The 17,084-nt window shown below is 48.6% G+C and overlaps 1 protein-coding gene across 5 annotated transcripts in view; it reads left to right on the forward strand.

Moving 5' to 3' along the window:
* Nucleotides 1–17,084, forward strand: part of MAK (male germ cell associated kinase) — a 698,372-nt gene that overhangs the window by 306,015 nt on the left and 375,273 nt on the right. For all 5 annotated transcript variants that reach the window (XM_086964986.1, XM_086964988.1, XM_086964989.1 and 2 more), the window contains exon 10: nt 10,194–10,384. In XM_086964986.1, coding sequence (XP_086821112.1) covers nt 10,194–10,384 — 191 coding nt within the window. The remainder of the gene's footprint in view (nt 1–10,193; nt 10,385–17,084) is intronic.

Genomic DNA, 17,084 nt, shown 5'->3' on the forward strand with positions numbered 1-17,084 from the left:
ACAGACCACCACTGTGTACACTTCCCCTTCAACACCAACACTGCACCCAAACCCACCCCGCGCCTGCCTGAAGGAACTGGAGCAAGATCAGAGGATCACCTCAACTCCACACTCCTCCACGAACCCCCCCCCCCCCTCCGATACAACCGAGGCCAACTCTGCAGCAAAAGAACCACACCACTGGCTCTCCAGTTGCGCTGACAAGCTGGCACTCCTCTGACACCCCCTGAATCAACGCCCCCTGAAGGCAGCCTGGTTCACCGCCGTCCTCCGGCGCTCCTACAGACTCCACGAAAAACTCTGACGGAACAAGAAAACTACCAAAGACCAGAACAACTACAGGAACACCATGAATGAATACCACCAGTGCATAAGAGCCACCAAGAGGACCTTTATCAATAACAAAATCCACTCCAACGCAAGTAACGCAAAATAACTCCTCAGCGGCATACCCCAGTTCACCAAACCCCCCCAGCGAAGCCATGGACGTCCCTCCATCCCAGGACCTCTGCAACAAGCTCAGCTCCTACTTCCTCCTGAAAATCATTGCCCGCTACGACAACTTCAGCAAACAGAGTCCTGATACCACCACCCTCTCCACCACCGACAACCGGCTGATCATTACCACCTGGAAACCTAATACCACTGAAGACCCCACCAAGACCATGAAGAACACCCACTCAGGAGCTCCCACTCACCCGCCGCACATCTTCCACAGATTCGCCGCCATAGCTCTCGAACTAGGCTGGACCATCAATGCCTCCCTCGAATCTGGCATATTCCCCGACGACTGGAAGTGGGCAGAAGTCAAGCCCCTCCTCAAGAAACCCCTTGGGCGACCCGATGGACCTGACAAACTACCGGCCCATCTCTCTCCTTCCCTTCGCAGCCAAAGTCACCGAGAGATTCATCAACGCCCAGCTGACCACCTTCATCGAAGCAACCACAGCACCGAGACCGCACTCATGGCCACCAATGATGACATTTGCATGCTACTCAACCAGGGCCACACTGTCACCCTCATCCTACAAGACCTCTCCGCGGCCTTCAACACCATCTCACACCGCACTCTCGCAGCCAGACTCCACAACGCCGGCATATGAGGAACCGCTCTCGACTGGATTTCTCTCCGGCAGAATCCAAAGGATCAGACTCCCTCCTTTCCTCTCCGAACCTACAGAGATCAACTGTGGAGTACCCCAACGATACTATTTCAGTCCCAAACTTTTTTCAACATCTACATGGCCCCACTCGCCACCATCGTCAGATAGCCTGGGCTCAGCATAGTATCTTACGCCACCGACACCCAGCTCATCCTCTCCCTCACGTAGAATCCCGAAACACCAGACTCCGCTTCCAAGAAGGATTGAAAGATGTCGCAGCCTGGATGAGTGACAGCTGCCTAAAACTGAACTCGGAGAAGACCGAGGTCCTCGTCCTTTGACCCTACCCCATGGCGTGGGACAGCTCCTGGTGGCCCCCTGCTCTCGGAAACCCACCCACGCCGATGGACCACATCCGGAACCTTGGCATCATCCTAGACTCCTCCCTTACCATGACCCACCAGATCAACGCCGTCGCCTTGACCTGCTTCAACTCCCTCCGCATCCTCCAATACACCTTCAAGTGGATTCCCCACGAATGCTGAAAGACCTTCACCCACGCCCTCGTAACAAGCTGACTGGACTCCGGTAACCCCCTCTACGCCGGAATCAACAAAACCCTGTTACACAAGCTCCAAACCATCCAGAACACTGCGGCCAGACTCATCCTTGGAACCCCACAACACGAGCACATGACCCCGCACCTACGAGAACTCCACTGGCTCCCCATTGAGAAGAGAGTAACCTTCAAGCTACTCACCCACACCTAAAAATTCCTCCACAACATCGGACCCAAATACATCAACGAAAGAGTCTCCTTCCACGTACCCAAAAGGAACCTCCGCTCCGCTGACTTCGCCATGGCAGACACCCCACGCATCTGCAGAACCAGAGCAGGCGGAAGAACCTTCTCCTATGTCGCAGCAAAGACCTGAAATAAGCTCCCAGTCAACATCAGACACTACCCCACTCTGAACACCTTCAGGAAGAGCTTCAAGACCTGGCTCTTCGATCGACCCGGAGCTTTGAGGCCCTCACGGGTGAGTAGTGCACTTAATAAACCCCTGATTGATTGATATAGCAGTTTGTAGATCGCTTTTTCTCTCTGAAGTTTTTCAGGTTTTGGAGGATGGATAACGTTAGCAGACATTTCATACCTCTGGCTGTTTTGATGCTGTAGAGCGTGTTGGTGTATAAATTATATTTCTAGGATAACCTTTTACGAAAAAGTAATATATATATATATTTTTAAATATGTTTTTATTGCAGAATTAGAAACCATTGCATACAATTGCTCAACCAGTACACCCATGGTGCCTCCCCACATCAATCATAAGAGCTTAGATCATACACAGCCATTCAGCCCGCATCCCGGAGGCCGGGCGGCACAGCGTCCCAGATAGTAGCAAGACAGCATGGTGAGCGTCCCTGAGGGACAATGGTCGAAATCGCTTCACGTATCTGCATTTTACCCCCCCAACCCCTAACCTATCCCCAACATCAGCCATCCTAGTCCACCAGTTCAGTGCTACGGAGCCGCTGCAGTCCCGTTCCCCGTTCCCTACGAGGGCCTCGTCATGGCCGTCTCATGCTCCCCTGCCGCCCCCCGCTATCCACCCACTCTCCACAGACCCAGTGAGCAGTCCCAATCCAGAATCGTTGCCGTATCCAATCTGCCTCCCGGCTCCTAGCCCACCCCTCAACAACCCCTAAACAACCCCTAGTCCCACCCCGCCTGCAACCGCTAATGGTGTGTGCCATGTTCCTGACTATTGCTTGGGTCTCGCTACAGATCCGCTGATACCTCCGTGCCCGTAAGCCTCGCGGTGTCCTTGAGTCCTATCCATTCAGTCCTCATCCTCCACCAATGAATCACGCAAGGCCTGCACTATCAACTCCCATGCACGCGCCGATTCCAAGGTCTTTTCATTATCAAGCTTGACAGCCTGCCTCATTCGGAGCACACTCTCGCACTCGGACCACCTCAACAAGTCATTCGTCCACCTCCTCACAGACGGTCCCTCCCTGGACTTCCAGTGCCAAGTAATCTCTCGCTGCGCCAGTATTAGCCCTAGGTCAATAAACTTGCTTGTCACCTTAGTGTGTTTGGTGTGCGGGAACCAGAGCAACAAACACGCCGCCATATCAAACTCCACCTCCCTATCGGTCACTGCATTGAGAAGTTCCCCTACCTCCACCCAGTAAGCTTCTAGTTTCGGGCAGCCCCAGAGCAGGTGATCCATATCTGCCTCCGGCGCCAAACACCTCGGACACCGCGCTTCCTGCACCTGGAAGTACCGTTTGATCTTCTCCGGAGTCAACTAGGCCCTATGTAATACAAAGAAGTGCACCTGCTGGAAGCGCGCGTTCCTCGTGCCCTTCCACGTGCGCCTAAGAATCTGGCTCCACACCGTGTCCGGAATGGGCCTACCTACGCTCGCCTCCCATTTCGCTTTCAGCCCCAGGAGCGGCTCCAGCCCCTCATGCAGCATCCTATTATGTAGGCAGGTCACCGCCTTAAAGGTGCCAGCGGCCATCACTACGTACTGGCATGCCATAGTCGTGTCTGGTTCAATGAGCCCCCCTTTCCAGTGCTTCTGAATGGCCGCCACCACCGCCGCATGCAAGAGGAAGCTCCCCTCCGGCAACCCAAACTGTTCCTGCAGTACCCCGAAGGGCACCAAGGTCCCGTCAACATACAGGTCCCCCACCACTTGCAGTCCCAACTCTTCCCATTCCGACAGTGGGGGACCAATCGCCCCCGTGCGGCAGTGCAGTCAACATGTCTATCGGTATCTCCGGTGCATACGGTCGGGCCGCCTTCGCCCTCCTCAGACTCCTTTGCCAGCACGACCTGAGCGTCCGCTCCTCCATAGTGAGGCCTCGCAGCTCCAATTTCTGCTGCATAACGATATAGGCCAGGACATGGCGTTGTATCCCCAACTCTCGGTCGCACTCCGGCCCTCTGAACACCCTAGCCACGTGCTGTGTAAGAACCTGAAGCTGCGCCGCCAGGTAATACAGCTCAAAATCAGAAACGGCCATTCCCCCCTCAATCTTGGGGCGAAGCAACGTGTTAAGTGCCACTCTACGGCGGCCATGCCCCCAAAGGAAGTCAATAACCATCGTCCGCAAGTCCCGAAAGATCCTCGGAGGAATCCAAACGGGCAGCGTTCGAAAATAATACAGGAGTCGTGGGAGCGCTACCATTTTCAACAGAGCAATCCTACCTAACACCGTCAGGGGGAGGGATGCCCAAAAGGACATACAACCTCTCAGCGCCCGTACGCACCGTCCAATATTGCCCTCTAATAGGTCCGCGGCCTCGTGATAGATACGGACTCCCAAATAAGTAAAGCAAGATGGCTCCCAGACCACCCCCAAGTCACGTGCGGGGCAAGGTGTGTCCGCGCAGAGCGGAAAGACACAGGTCTTCGCCCAGTTAACCCTGAGGCCCGACAACCGGCCAAACTCAGACAGCATTCCCATCGCCCCTTCCAGAGCCCATTCCGTGTCCTCCAGATATAGCAGCAGGTCATCCGCGTACAGCGAAATGTGGTGCAGCCGCCCACCGCTTGCAATCCCTGCATACCCGTCTCCCGATCTGGCACGCACCGCCAAGGGTTCCATCGCCAGTGCGAACAAGAGAGGGGAAAGGGAGCACCCCTGTCGCGTTCCCCTACCAACCGGATAAGACGCGGACACCAAATTGCCCAGGCGTACTCGCGCCGTTGCCGAGGAATACAGCACCTTTATCCACCTGCGGAACCCTTCACCAATACCAAACCTCACTAGCACTTCATCCAGATAGACCCATTCCAAACTATCGAAAGCCTTCTCAATGTCTACAGACAACACCGCCTGGGCACCATCCGTATCCACTGTACCATCCAATATCCCGACCAGGCGACGAATATTTAACGCCGTGCTTCTCGTGGGGATAAACCCCGCCTGGTCCCTGTGCACCAGGCCGGTAGTGTGTGGGGCCAACCTGGTGGCCAAGATCCGGCTCAATATCTTGTAGTCCACCGTCAGCATGGACAATGGCCTGTAGGACCTCACATCAGTCGCTTCCCTGCCGGGCTTTAGCAACGGCACTATCAGTGCTTCCCTCATTGACCCGGGCAGACCCCCCAACCTGTAAGCCTCCGTGTACACCACCAACAGTCTGGGCGCCAAACTATCAACGTACTTCTGATAGAACTCTATAGGCAGGCCATCCACACCAGGCGTTTTATTTCGCGCCATGTGCTTAATGGCCGCCCTGATCTCGGCCAGCGTGATAGGCCCACCTACGTTTTTTGCATCGTCATCGTCCAGGACCGGAAGCTGCCCTGGCTCCAGATATGCCGCGATTTCGTGGGCCTCTACTCCCAGCTGACTCTCGTACAGCTCCGCATAATAGGCCCGAAAGCACTCCAGCACCGCCTATTGGGAATACACCGTTTCCCCCTGCGCATTTTTGATGCTTAGGACCGGGCAGCCTCTGAGTTCGGGATTAGCAAGTCTGGCCAGGAGCGTACCCACCTTGTCCCTTTCATCATGTGCTCTAATGGCATATTGCCTGTAGTCATAGCTCCGGAGCCGTTCCGTTTCGGTGGCTACCACCTCCTTCGCCTCCATCAACCGGGCCTGCAATTCAGGTCGGGTCGGCCTTCGCCGCTCCAGTTCCCTCAGTTTCTCTTCCGCACTAGCAAGCGCATTCAGCACCGACAATCGCGCATTTGAAAACCTACCCAAGCATACACCTCTCACCACCACTTTCATCGCATCCCATTCAGTGGACCTGCATGTAGCTGTGCCCTCATTCTCACTGAAATACTGATCAATGCCCTGTTGGACTGCGTCACTGAACACCGAGTCCTCCAGCGTGTCGGGCCTGAGCCGCCATGTTGGGATCGCCGAGCGCTCCCGCTGCCATTGGACATGCACCAGCAGAGGATTATGATCCGAAATGATCCTGGCCAGATACTCCGTATGAGAGACCAATGGGGCTAAGGACCCGCTACACAATACTGAATCAATTCTAACATGTAGAGCATGGAGTGCTGAGAAAAAGGAGTAGTCCCTAACATCCCCGTGTTGTTCCCGCCACACATCCAACAGCCCCCACCTATCTTGCCAGTCCTTCCTACGCATGGCTAGCTTGCGTACCGGGGAGTCAACCAAGGGAGGGTGAGATCTGTCTAAGGCCACATCCGTGATCGAATTAAAGTCCCCTCCCAATATCACATGGCCCGCTAGGAAGGAGGCCAAGGACCCGGACAAACCATCGAAAAAGCGGGCCTGATCAACATTTGGAGCATATACACAGCTGAGAACCACATCCCGACCATATAACCTCCCCTCCACCGCCACATATCTGCCCTCGGGATCCACCACTTGATTCAGCACCTGAAACGGTATCCCCGCCCTCACCCATATCAGTACCCCTCTAGCGAACGCTGAGTAAGTGGTGCCAAAAACCTGACCCCGCCATCTCTTCTGTAGTGCGGTGCATTCCTGTATCGTTAAATGAGTCTCCTGCAGCATGGCAACCTGAACCCCCCCTCCTCACCAAATACGCATGCACTTTGCGGCGTTTGACCATAGTTCGCAGCCCTCGGACATTCCACGTCAGGCATTTCAAATTAGGTAACGTCCCCATACCAGCATAGAGCGATCCAGTTCAAATGCAGCCGGTCAATGTCCACACCATAGCAGTTGCGCCCCCCCCCCCCCCCCCCCCCGAGCACACTATTGAAAAGAAAACTCCCCGAACCCCACTCCCCAGGACAGAGCCCACAAACCCGGTGTCAGCCCCGATCCAAACCTGAAACCAAACACACATCCGACTAACCTGTGGTCGCCACCACAGAAGGCCTTAAGGGCCCAGGGGGGGTGAGTTATCGCCGACCCCGGCTAGCGGAGCCCGCGTCCCGCGCTCTCCATCCCGCCATGCCAACGCAGCACCCTACCCTGCAACCCACCCAGATCCAACAGGATTGCCACCCTACCAAAAATCATGTCCAAGTCCCAATGAAAAATCAGCCATGAAAAATCCCATCAGATGTCTGGGGGGTGACCACCGGCCCCTTCAAGCTTTCCACCTCCGAAAGTTCCTCACCGGTCCTGCTGCCGTCGTCGCCAGAGTCCGTCGCTGCCAGTTCACTCTCCGGCTGTGATCTTGTAATGGCCGCCGTCGCTGCGAGCGCCTCTCTCTTGTCCGCAGCCATTTGGGCCTCCCGCTTCTCTCGCTGGCGCCTATTGCGGGAGCGGATCCTTTGGGACTGCCGGACCCGAGGCGGTTTAGGTTGATCTCGCCGACTTTTGTGACTCCTGTCCGTGCCAGCTCTGTATGATTCCAACCACAGCCATGCTTCATCCGGGGTCTGAAAAAAGTGCGTGGCCCCATCCAGGATTATCCGCAGCTTGGCCGGGAAGAGCAAGGAGTACTGAATGCCCTCCTCCCTCAGTTCCTTTTTCACTGCCAGAAATGATGCCCTATTCTTCTGGACCGCCTGAGTGTAGTCTGGGAAGATCGTAACCCTGCTGTTTTCCACCTCATATGGGCCCGAAGCCCGAGCTCTCTGGATTAGGAGGTCCCGGTCCTTATAATGAAGGAGCCTCACCACCATCGGTCGGGGGGGGCGGCCAAGCGCTGGCGGGCGAGCCGGCACCCTGTGAGCTCGTTCCAATGTAAAGAAGGAAGTAAGTCCCTCCGGCGCCACCACAGTCCGGAACCATTCCTCAATGTAGGCCACCGCATCCTCCCCCTCAATCCGTTCCGGCAGGCCTACGACCCGCACGTTGTTCCGTCTGTTACGGCTTTCGGCATCCTCCGCCCGTCGTTCCAGCATGTCCAGCCGGGTCAGGATATCTGTTATCTTATGTTCCGCAGTCACCACCGCCGGTTTCAGGTCCAATAAGAGCTGTTCATGGTCCTTCACCTTATCCGCCAACTTGGCGTGATCCGCTCGCAGGAGCCCCAGTCGCGTAGCGACCTGCGCAATGTCCTGCTGCAATGCCTCCTTGGTCGAGGTGATAGCATCTAGTATGGCATCCAAGCGTCGGTGTAGCCTCTGCTCCTGCTCCATCATAGGCGGGGGGCCCTCGCCGACCTGGGTTAGTGCGGCCATCTCCTCCTGGCCCTGCTCTTTGGTAGTCGCTCCCCCAGCAGCCGCCATCTTAGGTTGCTCCGTTGCCTCTGCCCGGGCAGAGGGCCTCGCCAAGTCCCCACTGCCACCGTCCACTGGGACGTGCGTCTCAGCAATGATCTCGACAGAGTGCCACCACAATGCCTGCAACTCCAGGGAGCTGGAGGACCGGCGCCGTTCACCTCACTGCCGCCAGGTCCGGTGGGTGGGGGAGGGGGAGAAGGAGTAGAGACGAGTGGTCGCCCCCAGTCGCCCCGAACAAATGCAGAGCACCAAACTCCCCGCCTTCAGGACCGCATCTTCAGCTCCCACAACTCCGATCTCGTAGAAGCGGGCCACCCCGCCAGTCGAAGCCAATTCCGGTCAGTTTCTGTTTCCGAGGCCAGCGGTCCGTGCCGCCGCCATTTTCTTCACACTCCGGGCAACACCTCGGCCGTCGTCTTACGATGTCTCCACGGGGCCAGCGAACCCCAAAAGTGCTTTCTGCCACTCCCCAGTGGCTCCCCACTTCTTCGTAGGCCAGTCAGACCGACCAGGGGTCGCTGCGGGTGCTGATTTCAGGAGAATTAGCGGGACCCTGCGCGGAGCTGCAAGCTCACGCCGCCATCCCGATCGGCGTCCAAGCCACGCCCCCACCCACAGGTATATATGTGAATAGATCATGTTTTTCTTTTTTTACTTGCTTTTTATTGGGAGCCACTTTAAACAGCACTATGTGTGTTTATCACTGACATTTACAATGACTTGGATTGAAAATAGATTGCAATTGCTGAAGGGAAAATCTGTGTGGCCCTATTTTAACTAAACTCTCTGGAAAGGTATATTAGCAGCACTCATGTATACAAATCATACTGGGGGGAAGTTTAAGAGAAGGAATGGCAAGATTGTCATTCTTTATCTCAACTCAAAGAAGGTTTTCTTGAGAAAGATGTATTTGAGGATAAAATAGAGCGGCCATGCACCAATTCCGGTGTAACAAATCACCTCAGCGAAGAGACATTAGGAATAGTGCAGCAAATAACGGTGTTGCTCAGAATGAGAAGAGAGGTGAAAACGTGCTTCAAATCATGTGAGACTAATACCAACAAAAGTAAAAACACTAATAAACAATCAAGTGCTGATCCCTGAATTTATATCACGTTGTATGATTGTGCTGTTTTACAAGAGTTTATGGCCAATTCTGGTGGTGACAATATACGGATTATTAATTTACTTTAAAAAAAATTGTTTTATTGATTGAATTGTAAAGATCGTTTAATTATTCTCTATGTATTGAAGTATTTTTGTCAGCTCCCAGTTCGTTTTTATGGATATATGAAGATGTTGTTAACCACCAACACATATTAACTCTAAATATAATTCAGTTAAACCATGAAGCAAAATTTCCACAAATGGATGAAGTGGAAACTGAACTGTGGACGACTGATGTTTATTGTGCCATGACAATTGCTTTTTGTTTGCATGCTTTTGTTCAAACTTATGATTTCTGAGAAAGATTCCAAAGGAAAAACTTCAAAAATATTCAATTTGAGAGACCTGCTTTCTCTGGTATAATCTCATAAATTGACTTGAGTCCCCATGCTAATTGGTATTTTTATCCTGTTAGCGTAAATGTATAAAATGCACAACCCTCTGTTTATCAGCCATTGCATTCCACAATTCTTTGATCAATACATAGTACTACATGTATTCCATTTGTGCTACATTTGAGATGATGGCATTTGAATATGCCCACCAGGTGATGGGACCCACAGTTCTAGGGTATTTTATATAATTTGCACCACTCTGGGAATGTTGGGTTCATTAATTTTCAAGGGCAAAGCATGGCTTAACGCATCAGAATCCATGCTAATTGTGAAGAGCCTTTTCTGCTGCTAGTAGTCTGTCAATTAATGTTACTAAAAATCCAAAAGCAGAGTAAAGATTGATTTACTGTTCCTTCTTTCCATTACAGAAACAACACTTTGCAGGGCCTGCAAATGCTGCAGGGGCTGTCAAAGTCGGTAGAAGAAGATGGGGGCAGTCTGTGTTTAATACAAAGGACAGCTGGGAAGACATTGACGATGTTGACTTTGGGAAATCACTCTCCAAGAAGCCCAGCATGACAACAACTGAGGAAAAGAAAAACATGGAAACTTTATTTGGGTAAGCCACGACCTTATACCTTGCAAATTGTGTTCATGTGCAACTTTTTTTTTTTAATTTTTTTACTTTTGGTGGTTTTGACGACTCTGTGCTTTCTGTTCAGTGACAACTGTTCACATCCAGGTAAAGAAATCTGAAGTCTGATAATGGCACTCATTCCGCCATTGGACATACATTACCTTGACCCTTTTCCTTCATCATCATTTCATCCTATAATCTGATACAATAAGCCCAAATCTGAACAGGACTGAAAATGCCTTATGGTTTCATAATCAGTGGCTAGGTTGTTGAGAGACGCAGATGTTGCTGTATGAATGAACTACTTAACTTCCATGTCCGGTCAAAAGTTCTACAGTTAACCAGTGTGCATATTGCTAGTCAGGATGGTTTGCATCAGATAAATGAGCATTGTGTTTCAAAATATGATGCAGGGTATAGCCAGATTTGGAACTTCTGCAATTTATCAAACACAAAGGAAAGATCATGTCCAAACACAGTCGTACAGCTTTGAAGCCTGGACATCACTACTGATAATGTGTGAACAAATCAAACGGTGCCAGACATGTTGGCAGAGTCCCATGTTGATTTTCACATTTGCATCATTTGTCCCTCCACTTTTACTTGGTTTTGCATATCAGCAGGTTCATAAACCCTCTCATTAGATCTCCTTAATGAGTGTCCTTTCCCTATTAATTCCACATGATTTCTCTAACTTCATCTGCCAGTGCTTTACTGTCATACTATAATTGTCAGTAGATAAGGGTGTTATACATTCTATAAGTTGCATTTCTTTCCCATGGGGGCTTTGGCTTTATGCTCTCTAGCAAATTCTGCTGTTTACATTGTGTGTGTAAAATTAGGTTTCTAATGAATACCTCTTTCTTCTGATAACTCCTCTTTGAGAAATTGCCATGCTTCCTTCGGAATCTGAAAATATTTTACAGCAGTAGCTCCCAGCAAGTGCTTCATAGCACAATTCCGACTGCAGCCTTGAATCTGTGCACATCACAACCAGAAATTAAATTGCAGATTGCTAGCATTGAAAGAAATTAATTCAAAAGCAGCCATGCACTTACAGAAAGCACGCAGGCACATACCGCATCCATCGTACTCACATGTAGCTGCCTGATTGTCCAGGTTTCCTCAGCCAACAGCGTTTTCTACTGCACCAGTGGAGAGGGAAATGGAGAAGATCCGTACTATGGAAATAAAGGTGTTGCTTTAAATAAGCTTGACTCTGTGGAAACTGAATGCTTCATGACTTCCCGCAATACTTTCTTATATGCTATAGACGATGGAGATGATGGTTACCAACAACTTCCCAGGACATGTGCACTGTCCATTGTTGCTACTTATAAATGACTACAAAATTCTGAGATTAGGTTGTTCAGTACAGAGGCAGAACACACTTGACTGTTTTTTTCAGGTGATTTGCAAGCAAACCTGATGGACATACTCTTTAATGGTGAGTTGCTCTATGACCAGAAAGCGTTTTTGTATTTAGAGAATGTGTTTGTGTTCTTAAGGTCTTCTCCGATGTTGCCAGACAGTGTCACAAACAACTACCATAGTTCATCCAATAGCAACAATATCTTCACCAATCTAAAACCAGAGGCAGTTCTAAAAAGCAGGCAGCAGCAATAGACCTCTTCCAATCCAAAAACTCCAAAGCATCTCTAGATTAGGCTTTAAGTGCACAACATGCCTGTGAGGGGAAAGGCAGTGAGAGTATTGGTTAAATAGAAGTATATATATCAAACTGGTGAGTCCTGCAGAATAACAAAAGTGAGAGCATACCTTTTTCATTCTGCCTAACAACAACACTTATCCTTCCTTTTCCTTTGTCTCTCGCCCTATAAATATTTTGATGAACAAGATAAGATTGCTTCTCTGCAGAGGTTTTTCAGGAACAAACTGAACTGAACCCAGAAGTTAAAAACGGTGACTCTTACAGATCCTTCAACCTTTAGTGTAAACATTTGGAAGTACTGTCTGGCCTGCAGAGGTCAAATCAGATTTGTGGTTGGTGAAGAGCATTTTGACTTTGCAATTGTCATTTAGACTGACTATGACTCTTCTATGCACTATAGAAATGAGTATGAGGGGTCCCTGAAGGAGGAAATTCATTTGACAGTAAATCATCTAGCTGAAGCAAGCAAAACAAAAGCAGGCCATGAGTGGAGAGTAGACTTGATGGTAATCCATAGCATTTTCATGGTTGTGGGAGGGCCAGAATAGGCACTTTTTTGGGCCCAGCCAAAACAGGAAGTATTGAAGTGTTTTCCCCATGCAATTGTGCAGAGTTATAATTAACTGGAACGTTTTCACAACTGTCAGACTTGAGCCCACAGTACACATTCCAGCTGATCTCAGTGAAGTACATAGTTCCACGTAAAATAAACGAGGACGAAGCAGAAGATATTTTCAGTGCCTGCAATCTGCAATTGGAAAAGTACATAATATATTGATCTATTTTTAAGCTCAGTGTGTACTCCTCACAGGCACTTCCTCTGAAGAAAATCTGTTGCCTCAGAAAAAAGGCAAAGCACTTCATCTGATCCTCCAAACCCTTGACTTCCAGGTTTATGGATTGAAAGGATTAACCTCTTGTGTGCAGACATCCCCTAACAACATTACCAATATTATCCTAGCAGCAAAGAGACTGTCAACAAAATGATGTATGCATTGAAATGCAAGAAATGTACTTACTGGTCTGTTGTAAGGATTGTTTGAATCTGTAATAAGTGGAATTTAATACATTATAATTTGCACTAGCCTTTGCCCAGCAAGGCCCAAATGTAAGCACGATAAAAGGATATTTGATGGCTATTTTACACTTCCTAAGATTATCAAATAAGCCAATAGCTTTCAAGATGCCTTTGGTTTTTCAATTATTTTTGTTAACACCTGTTCCTCTAATCCATTCATTAGACCTTTGTGGAACTTGTACTTAGAGATTACTTTTTTGATGGGGCTACATTTCAAGCAGATGGACTGTTAAAGATTACACCTTGTGAAGGTGAAATTGAAGGGTTTCTAGGAGAATTCACTGCATTTTTTCGTTCATCAGACTTTAATATTCTCTCCCGCCCCACACAATCTTGTTCTTAGAGTGTGAACATTTGTTTTGAAAGAAATTGATGTTTCTTCTTTTTATGTCAAAGAACATCACTTTTCTCTATCTTTTCATGCCTATGCTTTAAAAGGCACTTATCACTTATATTGACTAGATCAATGAGTTCCAAATTGAGGACCAACTTTTGTAATGTTAACTGGATCAGAGATGAGTGCAACGCTCAAGTACATAAAGACATCCTATAGGTATTTTACGAGATTGAGAGGATCCTCCTCTGCAGTGGCTAAATGTGTTGTAATTGAGATTTTCCTAGACTTGGTGTTTTAGAGGCTAGATTTTATTAAAGACACAAAGGCAAGTATTATACTTAAAACTTTTCTTGCATTTGTTATGTAGCAGCCAATAAGAAAAAAAACTACATTACCCAGAAACCTTGGGAAACAAACTACCAACATTACATCACAATAGGATATCGAGCACCATAATAACTATCCTGACCGAGAGCAACAGCTCCTCTTTTCTTGCAAGAGTCCATCAAAATTAGGCCCAGAGAGCAGATCTCAAAGTTTCTATAACGGTCCCCAAATCCTTGAAGATGTCCATGAAGAGAAAAGGAAGCATACTCCGAAATCCTGAAGCAGAAAAGGAAATCTGGAAGGAGGAATTCAGAGGAATTCAGAGGAAGCGAGGCTCTGGCCGAGCTAAGTGGATGTAGTCAAACTGGTTGAAGGCACTGAGACTGCAGAAAATAGAAAAAAGGGTGAGTTAATGAAACAGTGGTGGGATAATACTCACCTTCGTGTTTGTAATAAAATCTAACCTTTCAGACACCAAAGCTATGAAAATCTCAATTTTATTAGATGACCGGAGGCTCAGATTATGCTTGTTCAAAGCAAAGATATACCAGATTGAGACTGATGAGAAATCGGTTTACAATAAAAAATTCTAAACATATTTACGTTTGACCAATCTGCAGATCTAAGAATAACGTATAAACCCGCACCCGCCCAGAAAGCCATAGAGGCAATAGCCCCTATTGTTGAATGGGTGCCAAAGGAATTGGTGCTAATGCCAGCCAAGGACATGATCCATCTAACCCATTGAGCCAAGGTGGGAGCAGAAACGGACTCGTGGGGTTTCTGAAAGGAAATAAGGAGTTGAGACATGGAGGAAGTTCTGAGATCTGCTGTTCGTAAAACGTACGTTTTCAAATATTCACCAAAGCATAACCTAGGTTGCGAGGGGAAAAAAAGGATAATTAACTGATGCTAAGCTAGTTTTAGTGAATCTAGTAACCTGAAAATGAAATCCTTGAAAAGAGTAATGGAAACAAGATTAATCTAGTGCTTTAACATCAGAATTAGGTTTGAGCGAATCCAAATACAAAAGCGTAGTCAAATTTGTAGATAAATGTTTGAGAGATAGATCAGAATTATTAGGCCACAAAATAAATAAACACAAAACCAACATAACGTCCCACATAGTATTATGCTTGGAAACAGGAGGTTTAGCAAAATCTACTTCCTTTAAAAGTTGGAAGACCGGAGTGTGCTCTCCAATTGGTCTTCCATCCACTCTGACATGTTTTGCAGAAATTGCCAATCTTTAGGTATTACTGGTGCTATAAACTTTACCTTGTGAAGCCAAAGTAACTAGGAAAAAAAACAACAAAGTTACATTAGCCGAAAGGGGATCTGAATTCCTGTCCAAACACCAGACCAACCAGGCTGATTTCTAGACCTTTGCTGTGCCAGGAAAGTTGAATGAACCAGATAGCTTCCTCCGAAATTCCTGGGGTTCTCTAGGTAGCCCTGAAATCCTCCAAGCTATGAGGGACAGGGAGCCCTCTAGAATGAGGTTGTGATGAGGTTTGGGAAAGGGAGTAATCCAAACTCGAAAATCCAAAGATAGTTCCAGCAGAGTTGGATACCAAGGATCAGTCTGCCAGTGGGGGTGATCAGAACTAGAGATGACTGTTGCCTGCAAACCTGAGCAAGTATTCGGGACGTGAACAGGAAGGGGGGGAAGCGAGAGCTAGAGGATCTGTTCTCCAACTGAAGAAAAAAGGGAGTTGAGAGTTGATGCGAGAAACAAAGAAGTCTATTGATATAGAGCCAAAGGTTAAAGTAAGGTGATTGAACACTGAAGAATGAAGTCTCCAGTCGCTTGAATCATGCAGATGTCCAGAGAACCAGTCGGCCACCACATTCAGCTTACCTGAAAGAATGAATGAATGTATGTACACTTATAGAGTGCATGGCTACCAAAGGCCTCCCAGCACTAGAGACAGAGGAATCAACCGAGATGTATCAGAGGATTCAAGGGAACAGCAGAGTCTTCAGAAGTTTGCGGAAGGAAAGATAATGGTCTTAGGCCGAATGTGGTCTGGTAGCTGATTCCAGCATTTTGCGGCAATGAGGGAGAACAGACGGCCACCACTCCAAGCCCGGTTTACTCTCGGAACGGCTGCACAATATTTCTTCTCAGGGCGCAGTGATCTTTTCGGAAAGTATGGGGAAATAATAGATCGAAGAATCGGTGGGGCCCTGCCCGAGAGCGAAATATGGGCAATGCACAGAGCCTTAAACTGAATTCTTTCGGCCACCGGCAGCCAGTGCAAAGAGATGATATGGGGTTTAGCGGATTCTCGATTATGAGCCTGTATAAGAAGTCGCGCTGCACAGTTTTGAACCATTTGTAGTTTTTTAATGGTAGAGCAAGGCAAGCCTAGGTAGAGCACATTGACGTAATCAAGCCGCGAAAGAATCAAGGCTTACCCTTGTAGTTTACTAGCATTAAAATGGATTATGAAGAATTTTCATAATCCTTTTCATGAAACCAAGGCAGGTACCTGCCACCCTACGTGCCTGTTCGTTAAAATTTAGGTTGTGGTCCAGCCACACCCCGAGACTTTTTATTTGATCTTTTGGGGGGGGGGGGCATAACACCTAGGCATTTTGGCCAAAGTATGCTGGTATCAAGGTTAGTGGTCTTGCCCAAAAACATCAGCTCGGTTTTGGCTGCATTCAGTTTTAGGAAGGATCCATCCATCCACGCGGAGACCCCTTTCCTAGCAGTTGGCCAAATTGATCTTCGTATTGTCCAAAAGATTGAGGGACAAAAATCAGCTCGAGTGTCATCAGCATACGAGATGATCCTAACCCCAAAGGGCTTCACTACCTCGGCCAAAGGGTGCAAATAAACATTAAAAAGCATGGGGCTTAGGGAGAAGCCCTGAGGCACCCCACATCGCAGAGGCATCTTCTCTGAGATTAAATTGTCCTCTAAGACCTGGCGTGACCTATCTACCAGGAAAGACTCAAGCCATTTAAGTAAGGTTCCTGTAACCCCAATCTCTCTGAGTCTTGCGATCAATAATTGGTGATCGACCATGTCGAAGGCCGCGCTGAGGTCGAGCAATACAATAACCACGGACCCACCGACATCCAGAATTTTCCTGAATTCTTCAACCACCGCTAACAAAGCTATCTCCGTGCCTTGTTGTGGTCTAAAATCCGTTTGAGAGGGGTGAAGGCTTTCATTCTCCTCCAAAAAAGCGTAGAGAACGGAATTGACATACTTTCCACTTATTTTCGCAATCCCTGGCAGGAGTGAAATCGGCCG

Source organism: Lissotriton vulgaris, chromosome 4_1, assembly GCF_964263255.1.
Source record: "Lissotriton vulgaris chromosome 4_1, aLisVul1.2, whole genome shotgun sequence".
NCBI classification, from domain to species: Eukaryota; Metazoa; Chordata; class Amphibia; order Caudata; family Salamandridae; genus Lissotriton; species Lissotriton vulgaris.